Source organism: Lytechinus pictus, chromosome 2 (assembly GCF_037042905.1).
Source record: "Lytechinus pictus isolate F3 Inbred chromosome 2, Lp3.0, whole genome shotgun sequence".
NCBI classification, from domain to species: Eukaryota; Metazoa; Echinodermata; class Echinoidea; order Temnopleuroida; family Toxopneustidae; genus Lytechinus; species Lytechinus pictus.
The window spans coordinates 33,848,514-33,875,651 of record NC_087246.1 but is presented as its reverse complement, the minus strand read 5'-3'; the positions used below and the strand labels follow the sequence as shown (position 1 = coordinate 33,875,651).

The window sequence follows — 27,138 nt, the reverse complement described above, 5'->3', positions numbered from 1 at the left end:
TGTTATTTGTCCATTATCCTCGGAAAAATTCGAGGTGCAAATGCACACATAAAATTATTTTAAAACATATAGGCCTATTGCACACAACTGCATTCAAAATCAAATTCATAACCAAATTTATTTGCTTTACGTTACTTATTTGAAAAATAATTATCTCCCTCATTACTGCTTGGTGTATATACAGTAATTTAGTATTCCAAAACTTTTCATATCGGACTCAATGTGTTATCGCAGCGGTATATCACATTTTGTTTTGTACTATAGTTATTTGACAGCTTTGCCCCGAGCTTTGCCCATAAAGTTACTCTGAACTTAGCTGCATAAATTACCTATATATAATCAGGCCTGATATCTAAATACGTTCTTTTAAAGATCTTAGTATGGTAAATGTGGAAACTGAATGTAACCAAGGAGGTTTAAATGAGAATCTTCTTGATGTAACTTAATGAATTGACTAATATACAGCAAATGACCTGTGTGAAGCGAGGTATATAGGTCTATATGGCAAAAGTTGTAAATCAATAATGGAATACAACAAAACATTAAATTCTGGGTCCAGTCCTTTAGAAGGAAATTCTTGTTAAAGGGATGGTCCAGGCTGGAGATATTTACATCTCAATAAATAGAGTAAAATTCACAAAGCAACATGCTGAAAATTTGATCAAAATCAGATAACAAATAATGAAGTTATTTGATTTTAAAGATTTGCATTTCGGTGAAACAGTTCTATAGGCATGTCTTCATGGATATTCATTAGGTGGGCTGATGATGTCATATCCCCACTTGTTCTTTAGTATTTTATAATATGAAATTAAGTTTACTCACAATTTTTCTACCAAGAACTAACACAATTGGATTGACATCTGATTAAGTGCATTAGTTATTTATTGCCGCAACTTATTTCATCACAATGGAGACACATCATTTACACATATATGAACAAATGAAACAATTATGATTTCATGTAATAATTACATAAGAAAAGGGAAAAAGGGGAAATTACATCATCAGCCCACCTAAGTAATATCCATGACGATGTGCATATAACTGTTTTCACAAAATATTGATAAAATTTAAAATTTAATCACTTCGTTATTTGTTATCCGATTTGGATGAAATTTTCAGCATTTTGCTCTGTGAAGTTTACTCTATTTATTTGAATATAAATATTATAAGCCCGGACTATCCCTTTAATGTAAAACTAGCTTTTAGTACCGAAATTCACCCCCCCCCCCCAAAAAAAAAAAAAAAAAAAAAAAACCGCTTCAGCTGCAATACGGTGCCGGATCAGTGATGTAACTGATCTTTAAAGCTATGCTCCGTTCATCAGAGAAAAGGCAAGTGGTTCGTTGCTTTCAGATCCATCATAGCTCTCCTTTAAGGTCAAGTCAACCCCAGAAAAATGTTGATTTGAATCAATAGAGAAAAATTAAACAAGCATAATGCTGAAAATTTCATCGAAATCGGATATAAAATAAGGAAGTTATGACATTACGTTTCGGTTATTTTTCACAAAACAGTTATATGCACAACTTAGTGTTATGCAAATGATGTCCATCACTCACTATTTCTTTTGTTTTTTATTGTTTGAATTATACAACATTTCAATTTTTACAGATTTGACACTAAGGACCAACTTGACTGAACCCAATTTAAAAAAAAAAAACAATAGTAGTTCCACATGTTCAGGGAGGAATAAAACTTTATTTCCATGACAATGGGGAGAAAATTAAAATATTTCACATTTCATATAATGAAATAGAAAAGAAATAGTGAGTGAGTGATGTCATCAGTCCCCTCATCTGCATACCGAGCAGGATGTGTATAGGCCAAAAACTGTTTTGTGAAATTAAGCCATGTCATTTCTTATTGTACATCCGATTTCGATGACATTTTCAACATAATGCTAGTTGGATTTTTCTGGACTTGTCCTTCAATTATTTTAAGAGGCGCGATAGCTCAGTCGGTAGAGCAGGGGTTTCGGATTCCGGTGACCCGGGTTCGATTCCCAAGTGGTGCGCTAGTGCACTTTGGTAAGGCATTTATCCTCATTACCAGGTCCCTCGGAGAGGACCTTAAGCCGTCGGTCCCCTGGTTGCTTGCTCACAGGCATTCGTGCTTTCTTAGCAGTCAGGTAAAAACCTCGGGATAACATGATCCAATAACATAATGTTTCTTCTATATCACAATGTCGACGTGTCAAGAAGGCCTATATGAGCTTTGTAGACCATGATTTATCTCCGAATCAGGAGCCTTAATAATTTATTATTTCCTCCTTTTTTCTGAGAAATGTTCAATCAGTGACAAACTACAACCTTCGACTGTCTGTCTGCAATTTCAAAATATAGCCGACTGTCTATTTATTAATAAGTCATGATTGAGAGCAAATTATTGATGGAAACGGGTATTCAATCGCAAATTTCGAATATAGGATTATAGATTAGTAGCCGAAGACAAGGGCTATGACTGAACTGTGAAAAAGGGGAACGCCCCTTTTTATTGGGAATTTCCCGAATTGACCTCGCGCGTCATGAGGTCATCGATCGTCGCAGCTTGGTCGCAGTATCTCCATCCCCAGCAAGTCTCCGAAACCACGACCGAGTCCAGATTTGAAGAAGAATATCACTTTTGTACTAATCAAGTGTACTTAGAAGTATCTAGGTAAGATATTTATCGAAATTTTGATGTCTGGATGATGAAATATGATTGAATTTTCATTTAGACCCTAGTATTTATCTTAGAGTTAGATCTATCAGTGCAGTATCACCTTATAATTTTGGGCACTTGGACCCACGTGTGTAGTTTTATGTTGGATTAGATATAGGGTGTCTGAAGCCACACTGAAAAGTGTCAGCATAAAACAGGCAGATTTAGGGGAAAATATGGCACATTTTTTTCAGGAATTTCAGGCTGCTAGAAAAATGTGATCTGAATTGATTATTAACTTGTGTTTGGCATGTATGGAAAGAGAAAATTCAGGGGCTTCTTTTGACAGACAGTAAGGACAAGTTTATAATTATATATGATCATTTTAATTTAAATAAGGATTTAGAATTAGGGGCCTAGAGATAAATTGCAAACCCTTATTTGTGTGTGTGTTGAGATTGCCATTTCCCCATGCGTTTTCTATGGGAAAATGAAATGTCTGTTTTGCACAATTTTTCATTGTGATCTGGTTTCCAAATCTTTATAAAAATCATACCATCAGAAAGATCATAAAAAATCCTATTGGACTCTTTATGGATAAGTTTTTGGCATTAATGATGAATTTATAACAGCTCTCGGAAGCTAAAAATTTGGAATTGTGTGTGTCCATTTTTTAACTACACAGTCTATGGCAGAGAAATGCTGAAAATTGACCTAATTTCATTCTTTTTTTTTGCAGCCAACAATTGGATTTTTTTCAAAAATGTTACATTTCTGTCAGTCTGAAAGTCATTTCTCTTCAAATTCACAAAGAAAATGTGATATTTTCTTGAAATAAGAATAACAATTTTTTTCACACGCTATTAGACATTTTTGAGCTAGATCTAGCTTTTCTGATTAACGTATAGAATAAAGAGCACAAATATCACACACTTATGCATAATTGGACCAAAGCAAAAATAACATAATTGAATCAAATAAAAATCATGCGTATTTCTGTGGTACAAAAAATGTTGAATATTTAATGTCAGAAAAATAGAATTGAAAAAAATATGGTAGTTGATCTAGATCTAAACGGAAACTAAGTCTTAGGCTTTGCTTAGGTATACTACCAGAAGCTTGTTTTTTGCCAAATCGCCGCAATCAACTTTGGCGATTTAAATCACGCTCTAAACCCCAAAATATGTAATTGCTCGATTGTTAAGAAAACAACTTATTTTTGCTGAGGGAATGCCGACTTTGATTATTACTCTCAATTTTGATACAGAAATCAGTAAATAATATACTTACCAAAATGGACCTCTTTTTGCTCTAAACATAGGACATCTTCACTCAGCTGTGCGCGACTTTGTTCTGAAAAGCACGTGCATTAACAGCATGCATTTCCAATTCAATCAGCCGATATGTCCGATACTGTATTTTGGAGAGTGCCATATTTGGAAGCGTGTCAAATTTCGGCCATTGCAGATTTTTTGGCGATAGATCAAACATGGCGATATTGGTAAGCTTAGATATCGGCGGCAATATTTCTGGTGAAAATCACTTCCCCCTTAACATGGTTTTTTGGTCATCAATCTTTTGGAGACCAAAATTAGCGAGGGTCGTAAGAATCTTTGGAAGTCAAAATCATTGATTTTACCCCTGGATTTAACCCCTGCAGCCCTTGGATATTTTTTTTAAGAACAGCAAACTGGGTCTACTGTGTGTGCAGTTCAATAGGAGATATGTTCATGTATCACATGCATGCAAGTCCCCCACCAGTATGGGTCCCTGTAGTTTTGGGGATGGAGTTAAAGTCATTTTCGTCCGATATTTGGGCGCTTTACTCTAGGCCCACTTTCACACCTAAGATAATAACATTGTAAGTAACAACTTTCTGAGGCCCACCTTTTATGCACAGGATTTTTTGTTAGGGTTTCAAACTTTCAATATTGAGTTAAAGCAAAGCGTAAACACGCACACGCGAGTGAGTGAGTGACGAAAATGAACGGAGCCCTAGCGGCTAAGATGACATGACATTTTTTTTTCACTTGTTCCAAGCTAGACTTAGAACTTGTTCCCTCAACTTATAACTCTTTCCCTATGTGAACTGTGTCTGTTTCTGGTGTTTATGCTTCATCTTCTTATTTTTCCACCTCCCCTTCTTTTTCTTTCTAAGCTCAGACAGAATATCTTATTTCTCTTTCTGTCTTGTTCAAACTTTCTAACCACTCTAGGGGGCACTGGGACCTCAATAAGGTTGAAAAAAGCTGCCAGAGTAATCAAACTTTCAATCCACAGATATTTAATCAAAACTTATACCTTAGATATAATTTGTGATATCTAAACTGCAATAATAACTAATTTCACTCAAAAAAGTTAATGAAAGAAAAAAAAATCACTGGACAATTCATCCCGCAGATGTGCAATCGTGTGCATTTGTGTGTTACCGTGGGTGCCGACTTTAATGCATCACCCATAAATGTGCTATTGTCGCCTATGAGGTCAATGCTGTTATGTTGACTTCATTATTTTGGTACTAGAGTTTCTAACATCTTCTTTTCTTCCTTCTTTTCTCATAAAATTCTTTCTTTCAGGTTTCTTTTTTTCCCTTTCAAGCTCTTACTCTTTCTCTTTATTGAATTAATTCCCCATATATTTTCATATATTTTTCTCTTTCTTCTTTTTCCTTTTTTGGGTTCCTTCTCTTCTTTGTTCTTCTGCTCCACATGTTTACCTTTTCGCCCATCTTGATTTAAGGGGAATTTCACCCTGACGAAAAGTTTATTTAAAAAATAGCAGAAAAAATAACAAAAAATGTTTTTAAATGCTTGAGGAAAATCTATCAAATAACAAGTTATTATCTTATCTGGTTATTATCTGGTGCAAATATTCATTGCTGAATGATACATGCCATGTAAGCTAAAACAACAACAACATTCATATTATAGACTTTTAATTTGTTGATATGTGATGTCATATATTATATGCTAACAGCTGTCCCACATATGGTAAAAAAATTGATGAAAAGTCATTTTCTCAGAAAATTAAAATCGGTTTTATTTTACCTTTTGTATATCAATAAACATATCATTTCACTCCCGCTCCTGAAAGAAAAAAACAAAGTAAAGAACCATTAAAAAATTTGAATTTAAATGCATTTTGGGCAGCTGCTCATATATGATGCTCTTATTGATTGATGTAAGCATATAAAAACAGTAATGATTGGTTGATGATAAAATATTGGGCGTGTCGGTGATAAAATAAGGGAAGTCAGTTCAGAGGTAGGCCTACAGGCTACATATAGGACAATTTTCAGAATACAGATTTGAGATAATTTATTTTTAGCGAACTGTTATCTTACCGAGTCACAAGAAAAGTTGCAAGAACAGACATGATTCAATTGTGATATGAATGTTTGATGTGTTTGAAATATGATTTAATTTCAAATTATACAATGTTTTGATTTTCATTCCAGCTGACAAAGTAGTTTACAATCCCAAGTGCCAATTGTCCCATTACTGTATTAGTGTACAATACAATTAATTTGCATACCTGTTTATGAATAATGTGCTTGTCATAGCTAAAGCCCATGATAGTGTAGAATTTATACAGAAGAGAAAAGAAAAGAAAAGAAAAGAGAGAGAGAGGAGGGGAGGGGAGGGGAGGGGAGGAAAGGAAAGGAAAGGACAGGAAAGGAAGAAAAGAAAGGGGAGAGGGAGAATGAGGAAGAGGAGAAAAACAAGGATTATGCAATGGAGGAGTGAGTGGAAAGGAGAGAAGGGGGAGAAAATCATCTTGGAGGGGAGGGGAGGGGAGGGGAGGGGAGGGGAGGGGAGGGGAGGGGAGGGGAGGGGAGGGGAGGGGAGGGGAGGGGAGGGGAGGGGAGGGGAGAGGAGAGGAGAGGAAGGGGAGAGGGAGAATGAGGAAGAGGAGAAAAACAAGGATTATGCAATGGAGGAGTGAGTGGAAAGGAGAGAAGGGGGAGAAAATCATCAAAACTCATTATCACCATCACCACCATAATCAACATCATCATTATTATCATCATCATCGTCATCATTCATCACCACCACCATCCATCATCATCAACTTTGAACCATCATTTACTTAACCATCATCACCATCATCACCACCATCATCACCACCATCATCATCATCATTTGTCGGTGTCACCATTGTTAGACATGAATTGTCATTGCACGATGTTCCTTTGATTGGTTATTTCAGCATTGAGTGGCCCTTTAATATGAATCTAGGAGGTGGTAATTTACACTGGTATGTATGCAATGTGTAATGTACGTCAGTCAATAGGTCCAGCTGTGCAATCAGAATATGAGAAGGTTATGCTAAGTACAGTAGTGAAACCTTAGCTTAAACCATTAGTTTATATTTCAATCATTGGATTTATCTTTTCCGCTGTGGGCGCCAGGTATCATCAAATGACTGCTTTGTTGTTGTTGTTTTCCCCCATTTACTTTAAAGGAGAATGAAACCCTTGAAACCAGCTGAATTCATATCAAAGAGAAAAATCAAAGAAACATATTGTTGAAAGTTTGAGGAAGATTGAATGAATAATAAGAAAGTTATGAGCATTCGAATATTGAGATCACTAGTGCCATGTAGATCCTCCCAACGGCAATGCGACCAAGATCTGTGATATCACACACGTACAACTCCCTCATTACTTTAGTACTTATTTCACTTATATTCTCACTTTTATAGAGTCTATCACAAGGTGAGGTGTTTTCTTTATGAGATGACAAGTACAGAGGTTTCACAACATTATATCATTGATGAATCGTTTGTCATATGATTAGAATGAGCAAAAAGAGATGTTTTGGGGTATATTTTCAGTGTCCAAATGGGAGAGTTGTACGTGTGTGACATCACAGATCTTGGTCGCATTGCCAACAGGAGGATCTCCATAGCATTAGTGATCTCGACATTCAAATGCTCATAACTCTTTTATTGCTAGTCCTATTTTACTCAAAGTTTTGTTGATCTTATTCTTTGATTTTGCTGCTTTCACAAAAGCTAACTTGCTCCAAGAGTTTCATTCTCCTTTAAAGGACAAGTCCACCCCAACAAAAAGTGGATTTGAATAAAAAGAGAAAAATCCAACAAGCACAACCCTGAAAATTTCATCAAAATTGGATGTAAAATAAAAAAGTTGTGACATTTTAAAGTTTTGCTTAATTCCACAAAATAGTTATATTCACATCATGGTCGGTATGCAAATGAGGGAACTGATGACATCACTCTCTCACTATTTCTTTTGTATTTTATTATATGAAAATATTCTAATTTTCTCCTCATTGTCCTGTGAAACACACTTTTATTTTGCACTGAACATGTGGAATTACCATTGTTTAACATCTTATGTTCCAGTCAAGTTGGTCTTTATTGTCAAATCTGTAAAAATTGAAATATTGTATAATTCAAACAATAAAAAAACAAAAGAAATAGTGAGTGAGGGACATCATCGATTCTCTCATTTGCATGTGACTAAATTGTGAATATAACTATTTTGTGAAAAATAAGCAAAAATTTAAAATGTCATAACTTTCTTGTTTTACATTCGATTTTGATGAAATTTTCAGCATTATGCTTGTCTGATTTTTCTTTATTGATTCAAATCAAAAATATTCTGAGGTGGACTTGTCCTTTAAAAGACACATAATTTTCTTTTGTTTTGGTTCTATTTTCCCCAAAATACATGCATAAACTGATGAATGTAATAAAAACTTGTGCTGATCATTTTATACTTATTTGTATTCCTACAATCTCAGTGCTCTTAAAGATCTAAAAAGAAAGACAAAAGAAGATATGTATAAAGTCTCAATGCTTTTGTACAGAGCTAGAGCGTGGAATAAACCTTAACATGAAGATGAAACACAATTTATCGTATAAAATGCAAATATAAGCCTCCATGAGCTGAATATGAATAGTCTTCATATAAAAATTACGATGACAGAAGTTTTGAACAGCCCAATGAATAAATCAGAGTTGAAATGGCTAATTCAAAATGAAGGTGTAAAGGCAGATGCATGAATTAAAGGGTTTTCTTGGCTGAAAATAGCCTATATAAACAGAAAGAGTAAAATCAGACAAACATAATACTGATTTTTTTTACAAGGGGGTTTTATATCAAGATTTCATTTAATAAACAAACTGGGGACATGAAATCATCAGCCCACTTATTGCATATTCAGGATGATGTGCATTTAATCACAAAATAATGATAAATAAAAAAAGAATCAATTCCTTTACTTTTATCAGACTTTTATCAAATTCAGCATTTTGATCATTTGATTTTGCTGTGATATGTACATGTAGATATTAATTTCAGCTTGGATTACCCCTTTAACTACAGTCAAAGTGTCAAGAATTCATTCAATATAAGCTTTTATAACAGGATGTGTGATGGTTATGGAAAGATATCACCTCTTCCTTTTAATGAAACAGAGTCGCTGTGTGGTGTATGATACAGGGTAGTTTTCCATTAGCCTGTATTTTCGTAATCTCAAGATTCTAGCCCAATAAGCCCTCATTGAGATTCAAGTATTAACCCCATTCCTGTCAGCCTTAGTGGAAGGGGGGGGGGGGGCTACAGAGCATGTGCGCTTAAGGTACAATGTTTGAATATTGTGCAAGGACTGATACCCTGAATGAATGGTACCATACCATGAATTCATATCCGAGTCACATGCAAATTAGCAGGATATTACCAAATACATGCAATTAAAAAAACATTCTAAATTAACTCAGGATTTTAAACTCGGGAAGAGCCCACAAACGGCCTAATTGCATCTTGATCAAGATTGCTACTCCAATGTTTTTATTAAATGTGTGTTTATTTAATTCCTTATCTATCCCCTACTTGTTTCTAATTCTTTGTTTTCATTAATTGTTTTTGTAATTATATTGTATACATCTTATGTAAATGGCCTATCTTCTCAAGCTTCGGCTTTACTTTGGTCCTAACCTTCATATACGATATATTATGTTTGTAATTGAATTATAATTTATATTGGTTTTTATAATTAAAAAATTACAAATAATCTTGAGATTGTTCTGATTGTGATAAATTGCTGGAACAGAAATAATTAGAAAATACAGGCTGATAGTGATGGGTCTGTAGTGAATATAATAAAATGTGTAAAATAACCTTGATATCCTCTAGAAGCGCAATTTCTACTGGTAGTGCAGTTTCTTGGTTTAATCATCTCTAGTAGGTCCATGGTTTAATAGTCTGTGCAGAAGATGAAAGTATTCAATCTCCATTTCCCATAACATAACAACCCATCCCCTTTCTCTCTCACTCACAGGATTTAGTGACCCCCATCCGACCTCCACGATGACCTGGCGTCTCTTCATCCTGTCCATACTAATGGGTATGACCCTGTTCTTAATGTGGAACAATTACCAAGCCACCGGCTCCATCTCCAAGAGTGTCAATAAGTCCTGGAGGGACGTCTCCAATGCCGAAGTGGTCCGAGAGGCTCAAAAGGTAAGATCGTGCATCCGTTGGGGAACTTAGGTTGAGGTGTTGTGGTGTAATTGTTATGATGACTTTTGCCTTTCCATCAGAAGGTTTTAATTTTTTTTGTATAAGGTGTTTACATTAAAGTGCTAATTAGTGCCACATTCATTAGATTCCATTCTCCACTCCCTTTGAAGTATTCCAGCCAGTTGCCTTGTGAGGTCTTGATAATTATGAATCCAATTTTGTAAGTGGCCTAAAACATAAAGTACTTACAACCATTACTCCCGTCATGTGCACATAAAATGTATACGCATTCTCCACTCCCTTTAGTGTATTCCATCCAGTTATATTGTGAGGTCTTGATAATGGATCCAATTATTACCTAGGTGCTTAACACACTATGTATTTACCTATCATCATAAAAACCTGTCATTGGATTCTATCAGTCTTACCTCCATAAAACATATATGCATTCTCCACTTCCTGGGGAGTATTCAAGCCAGTTGTAGTGCAAGGTCTTGATAATTATGAATCAAATTAGTCATAAGGAGCTTATTACATGAAGTGCTTTACCATTAACCAGTTCCCCAGTCATTGAGTTCAATCAGTATTTCTTGCATAAAATGTATACACATTCTCCACTCCCTTGGGTGTGTTCAGTTATGATTGACTTAGCATTTGAATAACCTATTCATATCTTCAAAGCTGTAAAAAGTTACTAGGACCAATGATTTTTTCCCGGTTTTCAAATATTTTGAAGTTGACATGTATGATGCATACTGATGTTTTGATTTTTTTTTTTTCAAACAGGCATGGCAGAAGTCTACTCGTCAGTCCTCATTGACTTTCAAGAAATTCAAGGATGGTAGACTAATGCAGGATGCTGTCAAATTTGTAGATAAAATCACCATAGCGATATTTAATGTTAAAAGTAAGTTTGTAATTAATTCAAATACAGATCAATAATGGCATAAGTGCCCATAACTCACACAAATTACACTTGGAACCATTCTAACAAGCCAGATGTATATATTTAATTTCATGCAATACAATGTGGATAAATCATCCTTATCTCAAAACTGTATCTCGTCGTAAGGGACTGTTTAGGTCAAAAGGGGCAGCAGAGGTATTTGAATAGGCCTACTGAAGAAGATTACTATGAAGTAGCTACAGTATAGGGCGGGGGCAATAATGTGATTATTTTAAGATCAATATTCAAAGGTCTCAGAAGTTATTTTAAATCTGAATATAACTTGTACTTGATCGTCATCTTCATTTATTGATATCATCAATATGTTTTACATTATTATCACCCTCATTTTCATCACCATAATCAGTTTCATCATTATCAGCAGCAGTATCACCATCATCAATATCATCACCATTTATTATCTTCATCATCAATATCATCATCGTCATCATCACCATCATCATCATATCATCATCACCATCATCATCACCATCATCATCTTCATTATTGATATCATCAATATATTTTTAATTATCATCACCCTCGTTTTCATCACCATTATCACAACAGCAGTGTCGCCATCATCAATATCATCACCACAATTATCAACATCCTTATCATCATCATCGCCATCTTCCTTATCAACATCATCGTTTAGTTTAACTACTTAGAATAAGAGACTGACATTAAACTACAAACGGGAATGACATTTGAGCAATGTTGAAATATTTCCCATGAATTTTAATTTTCAATGGCCCGTATTCTGAATTCAAATTTAACTTAAACTCAGGTTTAAAGTTGTGGTGTAAGTATGGATAGCCAATTGTTACATAAATCACTAATGGTAGAGATATCATATTTCAGCTCATTTGGCTCTTAAATCATTCATAATTGTCTAGGAAGTATAAATAGATGATTGTCTTCACTATTAATGAATCAGGAAAGAGCACAGTTAACATAAGAAACAAACAGCTTAATAAAAATGTTGACACTTTTGGGCCTTCCCATAATTTTAGCACAGAGTTAGACCATGGTCTAAGTTAAACCTGACTTCAGAATACGGGACATTAATATGTCTAATCTTTATTTATTTTGTTGATCCTCAGCTCCTGATTTATTAGCTGAATTACAAAAGATGGAGAAAACTGTCCTTGATGCTGTACTCCTCTTGGTCTGGGTGATGACGGGATACCTGGGCTATCATTACTTTTCATCAGGCTTCACCTTCTTTGTCATAGCAACGTCTCTCTTGGTTCACGCCCTCTACGGTCCAGCGTGGTGCATGTATGAACTGTTTGTATTCCTAGGTAAGTCGAGGAACTTTTTGTGCTTTTAAAATGATCCTTGAAATGACCAAAGGGGTATCGCAACCTGACGTCCTAGATTTAATAGAAGCACAGAAATGAGAGAAACATATCAAAGGAAGATTTGGTGAAAATCCATCATAGAATAAATAGAGTAATTGAATTTGGATTTTTACATCACAATCGAGCAGCTTCCGTTATAAATTTGATAATGTACCATCTTCTTGGAAAATTGAAAGTGATTTTACTAAAGCATTCAGTATATAATCAGACACATTTTTTCATGCGTGCTTGTTTGAAATTAAGTTTTGAATTAAGTCACCATGATCCGTTAAAATAGTAATGTTTTGAATTTACATGCTCAACAAATTTTTACTGTAATTTGTATGTGGATTTTGGCTGGATGTCATTTATTTTCAAAGGCATCTAATGAAACAGGATAAAAAGACAACTGCTGACATCATCAATTCTTTCCATCACTGACCTCACAGATATCACAGAACTTCATGATGGTGATGGGTGTATCCAATCAAAATATTGCAATATTAATTATCATAGTTGGGCAATTGATTCATATGTCGTTATTAGCATCTCATGCAATTCACCTTTTTTGTTGCCACCTCAAATGTAGGTCTTCTGGGTTTCATCGTCTCCTTAATCACCAACAATGCCGTCTTCACCGCCTTCCTCCTTTCCGGCTGCTACATGGTTTACGCCCTCTGGAGGTTCGTTGGGCCCAGTGACGGCAACCGACTGGACCGGATAGAAGCGAGAATAGCCCACGTCCAGCACGAACTCAACGATCTCGGCAAGCAGCTATCCATCATCGAAGATAAAGTGGATCTAGTCCGTGCTTCTAAACGAGAGTCCAAGTAGTTAAGGTGATGAAATAAAAAACAGGGGGAAAAGGAGGGGGGGGGGGCTTGAGTGATAAATTCCATGAAGTCACATGATTAAAGTGAATTTAATATCAGGGAGGGGGTAACCAAGTTTGATGAAAAGAGATGACAGGGATATAGAAAGTAAACAAGTTATGAAGCTTTGGAAAGTCTCGAACTTCCTATGGAGATTCACAACTTTGAAGTGTTCCAGTTGCCTGACTTGTTCCACCTCATAATACCAAATATTTCTTTATCTAAAACAACTTTTGAGATGAATTTTCACTTAAAATTTGAAGTATTAGATTGTGCTAGGATTATTTAACAAATTACCAACCAGTATGGTGTATAAATGACAGGTTTTACATGTAGATATGTATTTGGATTCGTTTTTTTTTTTTTTTACTTACAAATGTTGATATACATATATATTCTTTTACAAGAATGGATTTATCTCAAGAATCAAAATTAAAATCTGGATCAATTTGTAAAATCTGTGTGTGCCCATCGGGTGGCATTGACTTTGGTATAATTTCTCTACTTATGCCTGTGGCCCACAATATTTTCAGGTTGCATTTTATACTTTAGTTTATATCATGCATATAATCAAGAAAATTCACAATATTCCATCTGTTTCAAGAAGGAGAGAACAGGGTTGATGTGTTGATTATTTCTATACAATATCGGTAGGGGCAGGTCCAGGGGGAAGGGGGGGGGGCAAAGGGTGCCATAAGGAATGATTTTTATTGTTAATCTAAAAAATCGATGGGAAAATGCTCCTCAGCATGGTGATAACCCTTTTTTTACGTTGCCCCCCCCCCACATTGATATACCCTGGATACGCCCCTGAATATCAGCATGCCTTACACAAATATAGAACAGAAAGTTAGCATTAGACTCTTCACTACTCTGTCTAGTAGCTTCATTTTACAGTTTGGTTTTTGATGAAAAGATGAAAATATGAAGTTGACTCCAGAACTGTGGTTTTAGTTTCATCCCTTTTCTCAGTTATGTGATGTTGCTTCATTTTTTTTTTTTTTTTTGGGGGGGGGGGTCGATTGCTGTATTTTGGGGAACTGTTTCCGTTCTTTTCCTGGTGTATACATGTACATGTTTGTTTGGGTTCCGTAATTTTTGTTGTTGTTGTGTTTGCTTTTGCAATAATTTTGAGTTGTCATCAATATTCATATTGCTTTAGTTTAAGTTTGTGCTCTTGAGAATGTTGTCGGTTGTCGGTGTGTTCATAATGGTGATGAGTTTGAAAAATATCTTTTGTTTATATTGCCAAATATCAGTTTGATTTGTGTGTGCATGTTTTTATTTCATAGATAAATGTATTTGGATTAGGGATGTTTTCTTTAAAGAGATTATCCTTGCGATATGATTTGATAATTTATTGGTTGCACAACTAAGAGGCAAGTTTAGCCAACATTTTGAGCATGCCTAAAAGTTATACACTGTATTATTCAACAATTCCATTTTCTGTTTTTACTCTGTATACTTTGATTATTGCAAAGGTCTTTTGTAAAAGCTAGAATTGGACAAGAAGTAAAAAATTTTCGTACTGAAAAAAATAGAACACTGCCCTTTCTATGTTGTACCATTTTACCATTTTTATATTTTCTGAAAACACGAAAATATTTCAGAAAGAATTGCATCCTCATCAGTGGAATCCAGGTAATTAGTTTGTATTCTTGTCTTTTTAATCATAGATTAGGTAATGATATGTAAATTTCTGATCCATAGATAGTGAAATTATTCATACATTGTGTTTCATTTTATAGTAGTATTTATATAGTTTTATGGTATTTGTATTTAGATTTTAATATTTATTCATAATATCCAAGAATTTAATGTCCACGTTGAAATAAAGGAAGTTCAATGTATTATTTTAATCAAAGATCATTATATGGACATTTGAGTAGATAATCCAGTTTTAATATTTCTTAGCATTTTCCAGGTAACAATCACTAACTTGAAAGGGGCAGACAGATTGTTAGTACTTCTTTGATCTGATTCTTGCAATCTTGCCCACACACAGTATATGCGCACTCTCCACTCCGTAGGGATTGTCCAGGTAATAATCACTAACTTGAAAGGGACATGTAACACGTACAGATTGTTAGTACTTCTTTGATCAGAATCTTGCAATCTTGCCCACACACATTATTTGGGCACTCTCCACTCCCTCGGGAATATGCAAACCAGTAGCTCGAAAGCATCGCACCGTTTGATAGAATCAACAACACAGTTGTCTATGGCGGGCTCTGCTCAGGTGTCATACCTTCAATTATTACGTCCTCACTGGCTTTCCATAATTGAGATTCATTTTGATTGGGTCGAATCCAGGGTGTCACAAAAGAAAGGACACATAAAGTTAAGCAGGAAGGAGGATCTAGGGAAGTTCACCCCCCAAATGGCATTGCCTGCCCCAAAATCTCCCCTTGTCTCTTACCGTTCAACACCTGATTTGATTCAATCACACAAGATAATTATGAAACAATACCACTTCACTATGCAAATGTAAGACATAAATCATTCTTTTTGTATGGTATTCTTTTATCTTTGTACATAGATCTGTCTTCTAGATAATAAAAAACAAGCCATCTTTCCTTGGTTTGAGGCTTGCCGGGGAAGGTATCCATTCATATCCATTCTTGCCTTGCCTGATATAGCAACCAAAATGCACAAGACAAAATAATGCAATCCATCCTTTGAACCAATTTTATTCTAGTTGGTAATAAGTAGGTATCTCAAACTTTGAGTGGTTATTACACAGAGTTTATAAAATATGATAGTGACCAGATGTAGCCAAACAATTAGATTTTAAGGTGTACCAAGTACCAACTCCTCTTCTGGAATGTATCATTTACAACCCCCACTTCGGCACATATGTGTATTAAGCACTCTAGTAATGCTATATACTGTATTTGCCTGCCAAATTTAATTTATAACATTTTAATTGGCATTGAATTATTTATTCTCGAGGCTCATACTATGCAGATAAATGTTCCTTATTATGTGTATCTATGCTGTCGTTGTGCATTGTTATTCAATCATGGAAAGTGTATTTGTTTGTTGTTTTTTAATGTACTCTGCCAATATCATAAATACATGGAATCAAAATCTGCTGCAAGTGTTAATGTATATGTGTATAATGGGACTTATTATGTAAACAGATCAACAGACCATTTCAAAAAAAAGATTTTTTGAGTGCATGCTTTTATATGTGATGCCTTTTTAAAAGTGCTAATAACTGACAGTCTAGTTTGTTGCAATCTGTCTTTTAATCAACCCTCTCCTTAAAGCTCGTCTCACACTGCGATCCGATACGACATTATTTTTTTGTAAATCACATTTTGCATAAAATATGAAAGCTCCAAAAAGAAAAATTAAGTTATTTGGAGTTCGGCATAATGTCAAGAATAATGAAATCATAATTTTGCTTTGCGACAAGCCCTGTTGTCGGAGTTAAGTCCAAATTGGCTTCAAGTCGCAGGCGATGATGACGATATTACGATTTGGAATTAAATTTGCTTTTATTCCTACATTGAGGCTCGAACTGCATTGAATTTTGATTTCAGTAGTCCTACAACTATTCTGACCTAAGATCGCTAAGATTTTATTGGTTGGAATGTTCATGTCAAATGTTATTATGATTTCTTTGAAAATCGGATCGCAACAAATCGCATCGTGTGAGCCGGGCTTTAGGATCCCCAATTTCTAGTATCAGCTTTCTTGAGATACATGTATTCGAGACCTGAAAGATGATAATTCGCCAACAAGTGTTCTTCATCAAGATGATAAGAATTAAATTCTATGATAATTTGACATTATGTACTTGTAAATGTTGCCTTAATTGGCTGAACCTGTAAGATGTTCTGTTGCTTCTCACCTAGTCTAATTTCAGCAAATTATTATGCTATTAAAACTTAGATAGACTGACCTTGAAATGAAAACTCATTAAAACATCATGTGAAATGGAGTATCATCAAAAATTATACTTGTATAGGCATGGTTAGGATATACATGAAACGAGTCAATGTTGCCCATATTCTTCTCATTACCTCACATGATAAAACCATTATCTCTGACCACTCCTGGTCGTAAGAAAAATATGTAATTTGATTTGATGGGTCAGTTTAATTGGCTGAACCTGTAAGATGTTCTGTTGCTTCTCACATTGTCTAATTTCAGCAAATTGTTATGCTATTAAAACTTAGATAGACTGACCTTGAAATGAAAACTCAATAAAACAGCATGTGAAATGGGAGTATCATCGAAAATTATACTTGTATAAGCATGGTTAGGATATACATGAAAGGAGTCAAAGCTTTTCTTAAGATATAAATCTAGCAATGCTCTCATTCCAACATGTCACCCCAGACAGTTGTATTAACAGATATCACTTGTTTGTATTTGTATGTCTACGTATGACTGATTCATTTCATTCTGAACATAATGATAAAATATAGATTTCGATATCACTTTCTCTATATCATCTCAGTTATATACTTTCCATGGAGAATTCTTCCAGAATACAGAGTATTAGGTGTTAATGAAGCAGATTGAGGTGAATGGAGAATAACTTTAACTATGTTATTCTTTGAGGAGCTTGCCAGGATGACATAATATTATGTTTTCAACTTGTTCTATTGATATAAATTTTCAAACGGTGCTCATTACCATAATGGTTGAAGCTGAAAAAAGTTATCTTTCATATTCATAAAGCGATGAATGAAGAAGCCATGAAGACTTTTTTATGTGTATTGTAATGCATTGATTGTATTCTGCCATGATTGTGTTGAATTGGAGATGGGAAAGGGAGCTATTTAAAAATAAAAAAGGAAAGGAAAGATTACACTTTGTCTTTCTATTCCAAGATGTAGAATATCAATATTAATGGCAACTTTTGATTGATTTTGGGATCTGACATTAACGTAGGATTGATTGCAAGTTTCTTGAAACACCCTCATAGACGTGTGCATTTTAATTTACACTGTAGAAGGTTTTACTATGATTAGGGGGGGGGGGTTGTCAGCAATTTACAATCTCAATCAATCGTGAGTCCCACAATCAAGGCAAGTCATATGAAGAAAACACAAATTATATACAGTTCATTTTCAACTTTCTTGCAACTCTGTTACACTTGATATTATGGAATTGGACTTGGATTTGAAATTGAGAGTAAATTGCTTGCAACTCCCTCTTCGGAGTGATTTTTCGATTTATTTGCCCGATCTAACTGATCAGAAGCAATGTTCACTTAATAATCTTTTGCAAAATCATTCATTACATAATTATGTGATTGTTTAAAAACTCATCCTGATATGTTTTACATATTTTAGACAGGGATTTTTTATTCAAGTATTAATATTTCAGAAATTGAAATACCATACATGGCTAACATTTTAATGAGGAGATGCATGCTTTTGAAGATTATGCATGTACGTTGTACCAAACTGGCAAAGAGGTGGTATTTGAAAAGGTCTCTTTTTGTAACTCTTTTGTATCTGTTTTGTGAATATGGTGCAATAAAAAGATTGTATGAAAGAAATCTTGACTTTGTGTATTGCTGTCATTACTTGGTGCATGTATTCATATAGTGTAGGGACTATCGTCTTGAATGAGAATACAAAGCCAATGAGTGTCTATGGCTATTGAAATATTTGGAGGTAGTGTGAAATATCCTCTCCATAGCATTGTTAATGATGATATGAATTCACATCAGGTATTTAGAGGGGAATCCAGTCCTAATAGCATGCTTTTCTAAAAGACCCCTCCCCCTGACAGGGTTGGGCTCAATTACAAGGTAATTGATCAATTACATAATTACATTTTTTTTTTAGTAATTGTAATTGTAATTAAAGTTTTGAATGGGAAAGTAACTGTAATTGAAAAAATGTAATTGACTTCAATTACTGTCAATTACTTTTAATTACATTCAATTTCTTTAGAATAAACTTAATTTATGATTTAATTTCATGACCTTTTTCATGTCAACTGCTTCAGCCTCAAAGAGATGAAAACAGGCAGAATCCATTCTCTTTAACCTAAACCTTCTTTTAAGTTTCTCTGTAACTTAAAATTAAGTTGAAATAGGTGGTAATGTGTACAGAATAAAAATTGGTTTCAGTTATGACTTTCCTAGAAAGTACAGGTAAGTGACAAAAGTAATTGGTAATTGTAATTGAAAAAAATGTAACTTAATTGAAAAGTAATTGTAATAGAACACTTCTTCAATTATGTAATTGTAATTGAAGAAAGTAATTGAGCCCAACCCTGCCCCCTGAAAAAAGCAAAGAAATATCAGAAAAGCAAATTGGTGCAAGTCTGAACATTGCAGAAGCAATTGTAATAGTTCTAATCACGATCTCGGTAGACTGTGTAAAGACAGGAACTCAAAGCAAGAACCATGTACATATAACCCATTGAAATTTTACAGGACTTACAAGTCTTGATGTATGTAGGATTTATATAATGTACTAGTTGTTAAGACAAAGTTTTATGGCGAACGAGGGTTTGCGCACGCAGCACCGGAACTCTAGAATAGTATCCCACACAATTTATGGCAAGTTAATACAATTGGGCAGTTTAAATCTGCATTGAAAACATATTTTTTAAACTGATAACGATATCATCAAAGCATTACCAGCAGCTTTCCCTCCTCTTTTCTTCCTTCCATTTCCTAACGCGCAGTGGGACCCTTAAAGGTGTAATGCACTATACAAAAACTATTCTATTATATTATTATGTGCAAGTGTTCCGGAAGATATTGGTCCCTTAACACAAAGGTTAGCGATTGATCATATGCTTGATTTTCACGTTTGATGGTACATTGTAGTCAATACAATCAATAATAATAATAATAATATTCCGCATTTATATAGCACTTAACACATCAGAACGACGTCTCTAAGCGCTTTACAGATATATTATTACCCCAGTCATCGGATCCTTGCATGCCCGCATACAATGTATGCACCTTCTCCACTCCCTGGGGAGCATTCCAACAAGAGTTCCAAGACTCAATTGCTAGGCATACTACATAGGCTTTCGCATCCTACCGGGTACCCATTTAACACCTGGGTGGAGAGTGGCAAATTGTGGATTGACGCCTTGCCAAAGGAAGCTAGGCCATGGTGGGATTCGAACACACGACCCTCTGATTACAAGGCGAGAGTCAGAACCGCTACATCACAGCGCTTCCACTTCCATCAATCATAAAGATATTCTTCTACGATGATTGCTAAACTTTGTGTTACGGGCCCATGGATGGATTTTTAATTGCCAGAAGGGATTAGAAGTACTCGTGCAAGAATCGTTTTGACTGTCATGGACATTCAAAATTTGGGTAGACCTCATATATTTTCATTCAAATTGTTTTTATGCGTACCTAGAAGTTGATAATTATCATACATTTCACCTAAACATAATTTTTCTTTAACATTTTCTACTTTTTCAAAAAGTAACTTTAATGTAACGGTAACTATATCTTCTCAAAATCAAACAAAAGAATAAACAAACATGACACCATTCTTAGATTCCTTTTCGATTGACTAGATTCAGAAACAGCTAGTCTCCAAACCAAGTCCCTTTATTATAATCTCCAAGACGCTCTGCACTGCCACCCATAGATTCTACCATTTACATTTTCATAAAATAATGATAGCAATTTTTTTAATCAACATTTATTATACTGCACTGCTTTCCCATTTATCATCAATGTCTGACCACGCCATCCTGCTATAACTACAGCAAATAAAATTGAATTTTTATATTTACTTTGCCAGTAAGAACCAAAGCACAAAAATACATAAACATGTTACTTCTTACATTACAACTCCAACAAGAATTGAACAATTTTGGATGCTTTGCAACTTTACACAAACAGAAACACACACATAATATGCTTCCATAGATAGCGTTATAATTTATAAATAAATTCTACACACCGATGCTTTGTTGGTAGCAATAAATTTGAGATGCAACCACACTAACAAAGACATAACCTTTTTGTACAGAGATAAATATAATTGGGGTTGTACGATTGTCAATTCAGGAATGTGCAATAACTTTTCCTCCAGGGGGAGGGGACAACTTAAGGGAATTTTATATTTATATCTTTACAATCATTTATTAAACAAAAAAATATTCTTTTTCTCCAAAATGTTGAAACTATTTTAAGCATAGTCAAAAGATTATACATTGCTATGATCTTTAACATTAGATTAAACAACATACATCATAAAAAGGTGCTCTTCGTTTTGGTCATATAGATACATTTTTTTTTACAAGACAATTTCAAACGCATCGAAATCAATTGCATTTACAATAATTTGAATTCTCTAATTTGAGCTAAGACAGAAATCTTAATTTTTATTTCATGGAATACGATTTTGGTCAAAATTGAAGTGAGTTATTAATGATGGATCACAATGGGGTGCCTCTCCTATTAGGAATATATGCGAACTGTTCCCAATGTTTCTATTTTTCTGTCTATAGTACAAATATTCTATAAACTGCTTTAAAATGTACCTTATACAACATCTCTGCATAACTTACAATACACCTTTCACATTTGCTACACTGCCATAATTTCATTTTGACATAAAACTTTGATTGAAATATAAAGTTCGAAGTATAGCTCAACAGAATCAACTTTGAAGAGCCTATCTAAGTTTTGGGATCAAGGTTCAATATTGTGAATTATATTGGCCTATTCATTCAAACATTCCAATCTTATGATCATGTAGTGACAATTACTGTCAATCAGGTTTGGTCCCGAACATAATATAATCTTTTTTCCTTAATACAGTTCCGTTGAAGAATGATCTTAGAAATTCAGTCACTGCATTTCAGAAACCGATACAAAGATTATATCTTGAAATTTTCGTCCCATTCCATACTTGAGAATTCGTTTCATACTGAAAAAGGATTTTGTTTTTCATTTTGTGTATGCACTACAAATCGATATTGTCATCATGATTAATATTATCGTTGATATAACGCTATAACCATTATTATTTTTTAGCCACTTGGTGAAAAAATGCACCACCCTAGAAGGTGTATTTAGAGCTATGCCAAAAAGATGACAGAGACTTAAGAAATGTCCCCTACTAATTTCAGGATTCATTTTGATACTCCAATGACATTTGCTCAGGACTGTGGATATTCTGTATATTAAGCCAAGTATAAACCCCTATCTCAAACATTTCTGCATCCCAAACCCGAAACCCACTACTCGCATTAATCAGAAGAAAAAAAACTGTCTCAACACTAACTCCTATCCTGTATTACCATCCCCCTTAAAAAAATACACGTTGGACAATCAGAAATCACCATAAAAAAGAAAAATAAGTACATGTATTTTCATAAGAAGAATCCAATTTGCAAATGTTTGGAATGCATTAACTACATACTTTTTATGCTGAAATATACATCCATTTATTTTCAACTGATGTATGGTATCCCTCGTATTCAGCAATACACGAAAATACAATTTGCATTTAAACAAATGTTTTATATTGTGAAATGATCCAATTATCACATAGAAATTCAAAACATGTGTCTTGGGTGGGGGCAAAATGATGATACGAATAAAAAAGAAAACAAATATCAGTCGGATAAAATTAAACAGATCTTATAATGGACATTATAAATATATACAACATATATGATACAGTAACAAAATAAACAAAATCTATCTATGTACAATAGCATATGGCTGTCTTACAATGATGTATATATACAACCAAGACCTATATATGGAATATATCAATTTGTAATCTTGACATAAACGTATATTCATAATGAAACACATAACATAAGATTTTTCTTTTTATAAAATAGCTAATAAATACAACCATAAAAACTGTTATGAGAAAGGGGATATATATATATATATATAAGGAAGCAAAAATTGAAGTATGTTTTATATTTGGCAAGATTTTATAGAAAAAGAACATATGAAATACAAATGGTATCACGAATATGAATCTTTGAAACATTGCAAGGAGGGTGAAAATTGAAAAATGGCAGATATCTGGGGAACATTTCATGAAAGAAAAAGTATTTTTTGACTGACTAGCTTGTTCTAAGCCAATCAGATGCAAGGATTCAGTAGCTTTAGAACAGTTTTTAATGAAAATCACCATTTATTTCATGAAATGCTGCCCTGGGGGTGACCGGCAAAAACCAAATACAAGTGAAATGGGGGGGGGGGGGGAAAGAGAGAAGGCATTTGGAAACTTAAAGGGGAAGGGGGTTGTCTTATTATATTTGTATCTTGCAAGAAACCAAATTTTGTTAGGAAAACAGATTTCCAAAAGAAATAATACATCCCCCCTAGATAAACTGGTTAACAATACTTACACTTTTCTGAAATTTCCCATAAACCTGATTTATTTTACATTGAAAATTTAAAATCAAAATGGAGGCAAGTTCTCAGCTATTTTGATTAATAAAGTTATCAGTTGGACAGAGACTTGAACTTTGAAGTAACATCTTAAGAAATATGTTCATAAAGGATGCAGAAAAATAAAAGAAAGATTCAAAAGTTATTATTCAATTAATACATGGCATGAAAATATGAAGATGGAAAATACGTAATTGGGTAAAACATCATTTTTGGTGCAAGACTAGAAAAAACATTGGTCTCTTATCATTATTCTTGACTTTATATTTTCATCTAGATCTGGAGTGTTTAAGAAGATCAGGATTATAATTACAAAGATGAGTTGCATTACAATATATATGGTCAATTCAGGTTATGGTTTATAAGAACATGCATAATTTTTTTTAAATATAGTAAATGTCATTAATAATTATTAGATTATTGCTATAAATTGTTATGTATTATTCATAAAAATACTCAAAATAACAAAACATGTACTAGATTAAGATGATAAATATTCTTATCATTTGTCAAAATTCTATCCCTACATTATTGAAATATGTAGTAACGTGAATGTCTATGGGTCTAATTCCTGCTTTTGGTTAACATAAAATGATAATAGAAAATATCCAATTCACTTGACAAAAGCATTACACCGACATGGACCGATGCATCATTTACACTCAAACCAAAAGGCTAAATCAGAAAATGAAATATTAATGGTACTCTAGGTCAGGCTTACATGAAAAGCGTAATAACCAATCATTCATCATCTAAATCTTTCTGCATTAGATCACTGAATCTCTTGTCAAAATCTCACTTTTCAATACTTCATAGAAAAAAATACAAACATTTACATTCTTCCTAATCATCAATTATCTTGTCCTAAGCAGTGGATATTCTCCTAAATGCCTACGTATTGCAAGATAAACAATTAACTCCCAAATCTACAAGGTCTATGTTATCATAGAACTCTCATACAGCCCTCTCAAAATGCATTATTTGGTCTCACATTATCTACGTGACAGAGTTCAAAAACAAAGTGTGAAGAAAGCCAACTGACATCTAACACAATTAGTATTTCATTCAAGTTTCTATGAATTTCAGTTAAAAGGATGTGCACGTTGTAGAAATCAGCTATAAAAGAGGGAAGATTTAGACATTCAGATTAATTTGAAGCACCTTGACAAGAAAAGAAGAAGTTAAAATGGCAATATGATGAAGGAAGGAAGAGAAGAAGGAAAAGGTTGAGATGAAGAAGAATAAAAAGATTGAGTACAAGTTGGGGACGGAGGAGAACAATGTGAAGAATAACGAGTGAAAGAAGGAGCTAAAGAAGAAGAAGGGAAAGGAGGAGGAAGAAGAGAAAGAAGAAGTAAATGATGAAAGAAGGGAACAACAAGAAGATCCAGGGACTGATTCATACGGAATATGTATGAATAAAACCTATAAAATTTCCCACAAGAAGTTCTCTTCATGAAACACCACCACATGTTATTGTCGAATAAGAAACAACGGTGAAAATAGGGTAATGCATAATGTTGGTACTCTTTGGTGTATTGTGTTGAGACGTAGGAGATCCAAGGAAGATTGAGGGTGCTTCACAAATAGTTGAGTCTAACAATCTATTTAGCCAATAAGCCCAACATATTTTCTCCTCAGTGATAAGGACAATCTTAGTTATGTGTCATGTGCTATAAAAGAATCAAACATTGTAAGCATTTTGTGAAACCATGTTGGTTGGAATCTGTTTTTAAGGGAGACTACCGGTATGCATGAGTCAACGATAATAAAATTAAATCTGAATTATTACTTTGATGAATAATGGACGAAAATTCAGAACTTGGTTTCTTAAAATATTGAGTGTATTGATGCTAATCTTAAGCTTGGTTTGCATCCTATAAGTATCAAAAGAGGAGAAAATGGCAGAAGGACAGAAACCAATTCATAATTGATTTCTTAACATTCACAAACATTGTGCATGACTCCAAACCAATTCATGCTACCTTATTTCTGCTACACCCCCCCCCCATTTCCAGAAGAAAGAGCTTCAATACTGTATTCACACATTGATTTTTACAGCATAAAGCTAATCAAAAGGAATCTACACGAAAGAGCTACACTGTAAGACACACACTTGAACAGAGCACTTTTGATCAACGGATGGAAGACAATGATATCACATGGTACTATAAAATTTCCCTCGTCCACTTGTGCCCCGCCCTCCTCCGCCCCCTCGTGCTAGCTTGTTCAACGGATGGGAGGGGCCATGCTGCGATTTGACCTTTGACGGTGAGGAGCTGGTGGATTCCTTGTCCGATTCGCTCTTGCGCGTTTTCCTCTCTTCCTTGGCTTTTTCGTCAAGTGTAGCCCCTTCTCCTAAGTGACTGGTAAAGAGTCTAACCATGTCTGGATTCAGTTCAACTAGAGGTCCATCTTCCACTGACTTGCATGCAGCTTCTACGGACGAGCTAGGTTTGGCGACAGGCTTTTTCTCATCAGTCACTCCAATAGATGATCTCAGAGCTTTGAATTTCTCATTTGACATCTTTGCTATGGAACGACACCTTTTGAGTTCTAACTTATGGACGTGTTCAGCAACGCCTGTCATGCCTTCTGATTCCTCTGTTAAAACAAAGGAAAAGCATTCAGAAAAAAATTTTGGATGAAATTTGTAGGCAAAATAATATCCTTCATTTCAATATTTTGATATGATTTAAATTCCATCAAGAAAAAAATGAATTTCTGATATATTTACATAATAGAGTTCGATAATAGAGTAAAATAAGCCTTATTACAAAAGATATTCATTTGACCCAACACATTCCCAAGATTTTTATTTGATACAGCTGATTGACAAAAGTGTATGCACATGATTCGCCATCTGAACTTCCTTTTTCCAAATGGGGAAGACATATTCACTTAGCTTTTGGAACTATTTGACTGGCGGAAGAATTAGGGTTAGTTTACTGTTTTAGGTGATAAAAGAGATATTTTTTCTTTTTTTCTTATTATTTTGATCTATTTTCAAAATGAGCCAGTCAACATATCCTTTTCTGGTCAGATATGAAAAATCAAATACATTTCCTACCAACTGGTTGCAAAACATTAGTCCCACTAACTTCACCCTTATTTTTTTATGAATTTTTCTAGAGTGCTATTTTAACAGACGCGTCTATGGGAAAATGTTTACGCTCGTGGCACCTGACGGGACTGTACTCACCTTGCTTCTCGAGGGCTGCACCTACAGGACTAGACGATCTCACAGGAATGTCCATCTCTTGGATATTCTTCAACTCCTCCGTGGTCAGCCCCGATTGGTCATCTCCATCGCGATCAAGCCGGAATGCCGATATCTTGGTGGGGCTGGGCGAGGATGCTGTGAGTTGAAATAAAACCAGTAAATCATTAGAACGACTTATCAAAACCATTTTGGTTATATGCCGTCACATCTGCTTTAGTATCCACCTGTGCAA

The 27,138-nt window shown here is 34.4% G+C and overlaps 2 protein-coding genes across 3 annotated transcripts in view; one reads left to right on the top strand and one right to left on the bottom strand.

Annotated features, from left to right (window-relative positions):
* Nucleotides 1-2,520: 2,520 nt before the first annotated feature.
* LOC129254366 (uncharacterized) lies at nt 2,521-16,442 on the top strand. 2 transcript variants are annotated; one of them, XM_064115512.1, is made up of 6 exons: nt 2,521-2,661; nt 6,104-6,148; nt 9,957-10,138; nt 10,925-11,045; nt 12,191-12,391; nt 13,020-16,442. In XM_064115512.1, the coding sequence occupies exons 3-6, from the start codon at nt 9,986-9,988 to the stop codon at nt 13,262-13,264; spliced, it is 720 nt and encodes a 239-aa protein (XP_063971582.1). In that variant the 5' UTR covers nt 2,521-2,661; nt 6,104-6,148; nt 9,957-9,985; the 3' UTR covers nt 13,265-16,442. The 2 variants fall into 2 exon arrangements, with proteins under 2 accessions (XP_063971582.1, XP_054748803.2); XM_054892828.2 differs by lacking the exon at nt 6,104-6,148 and having other exon boundaries at nt 2,522-2,661.
* A 4,368-nt stretch (nt 16,443-20,810) lies between these two features.
* The window catches only part of LOC129281135 (uncharacterized), a 34,989-nt gene continuing 28,661 nt past the window's right edge, over nt 20,811-27,138 (bottom strand). Inside the window, exons 13-14 of the mRNA XM_064115510.1 lie at nt 26,886-27,041; nt 20,811-26,287 (exon numbers count right to left, since the gene is read on the bottom strand). Of these exons, the coding sequence (XP_063971580.1) occupies nt 25,842-26,287; nt 26,886-27,041 (602 nt within the window). The 3' untranslated portion in view covers nt 20,811-25,841. The remainder of the gene's footprint in view (nt 26,288-26,885; nt 27,042-27,138) is intronic.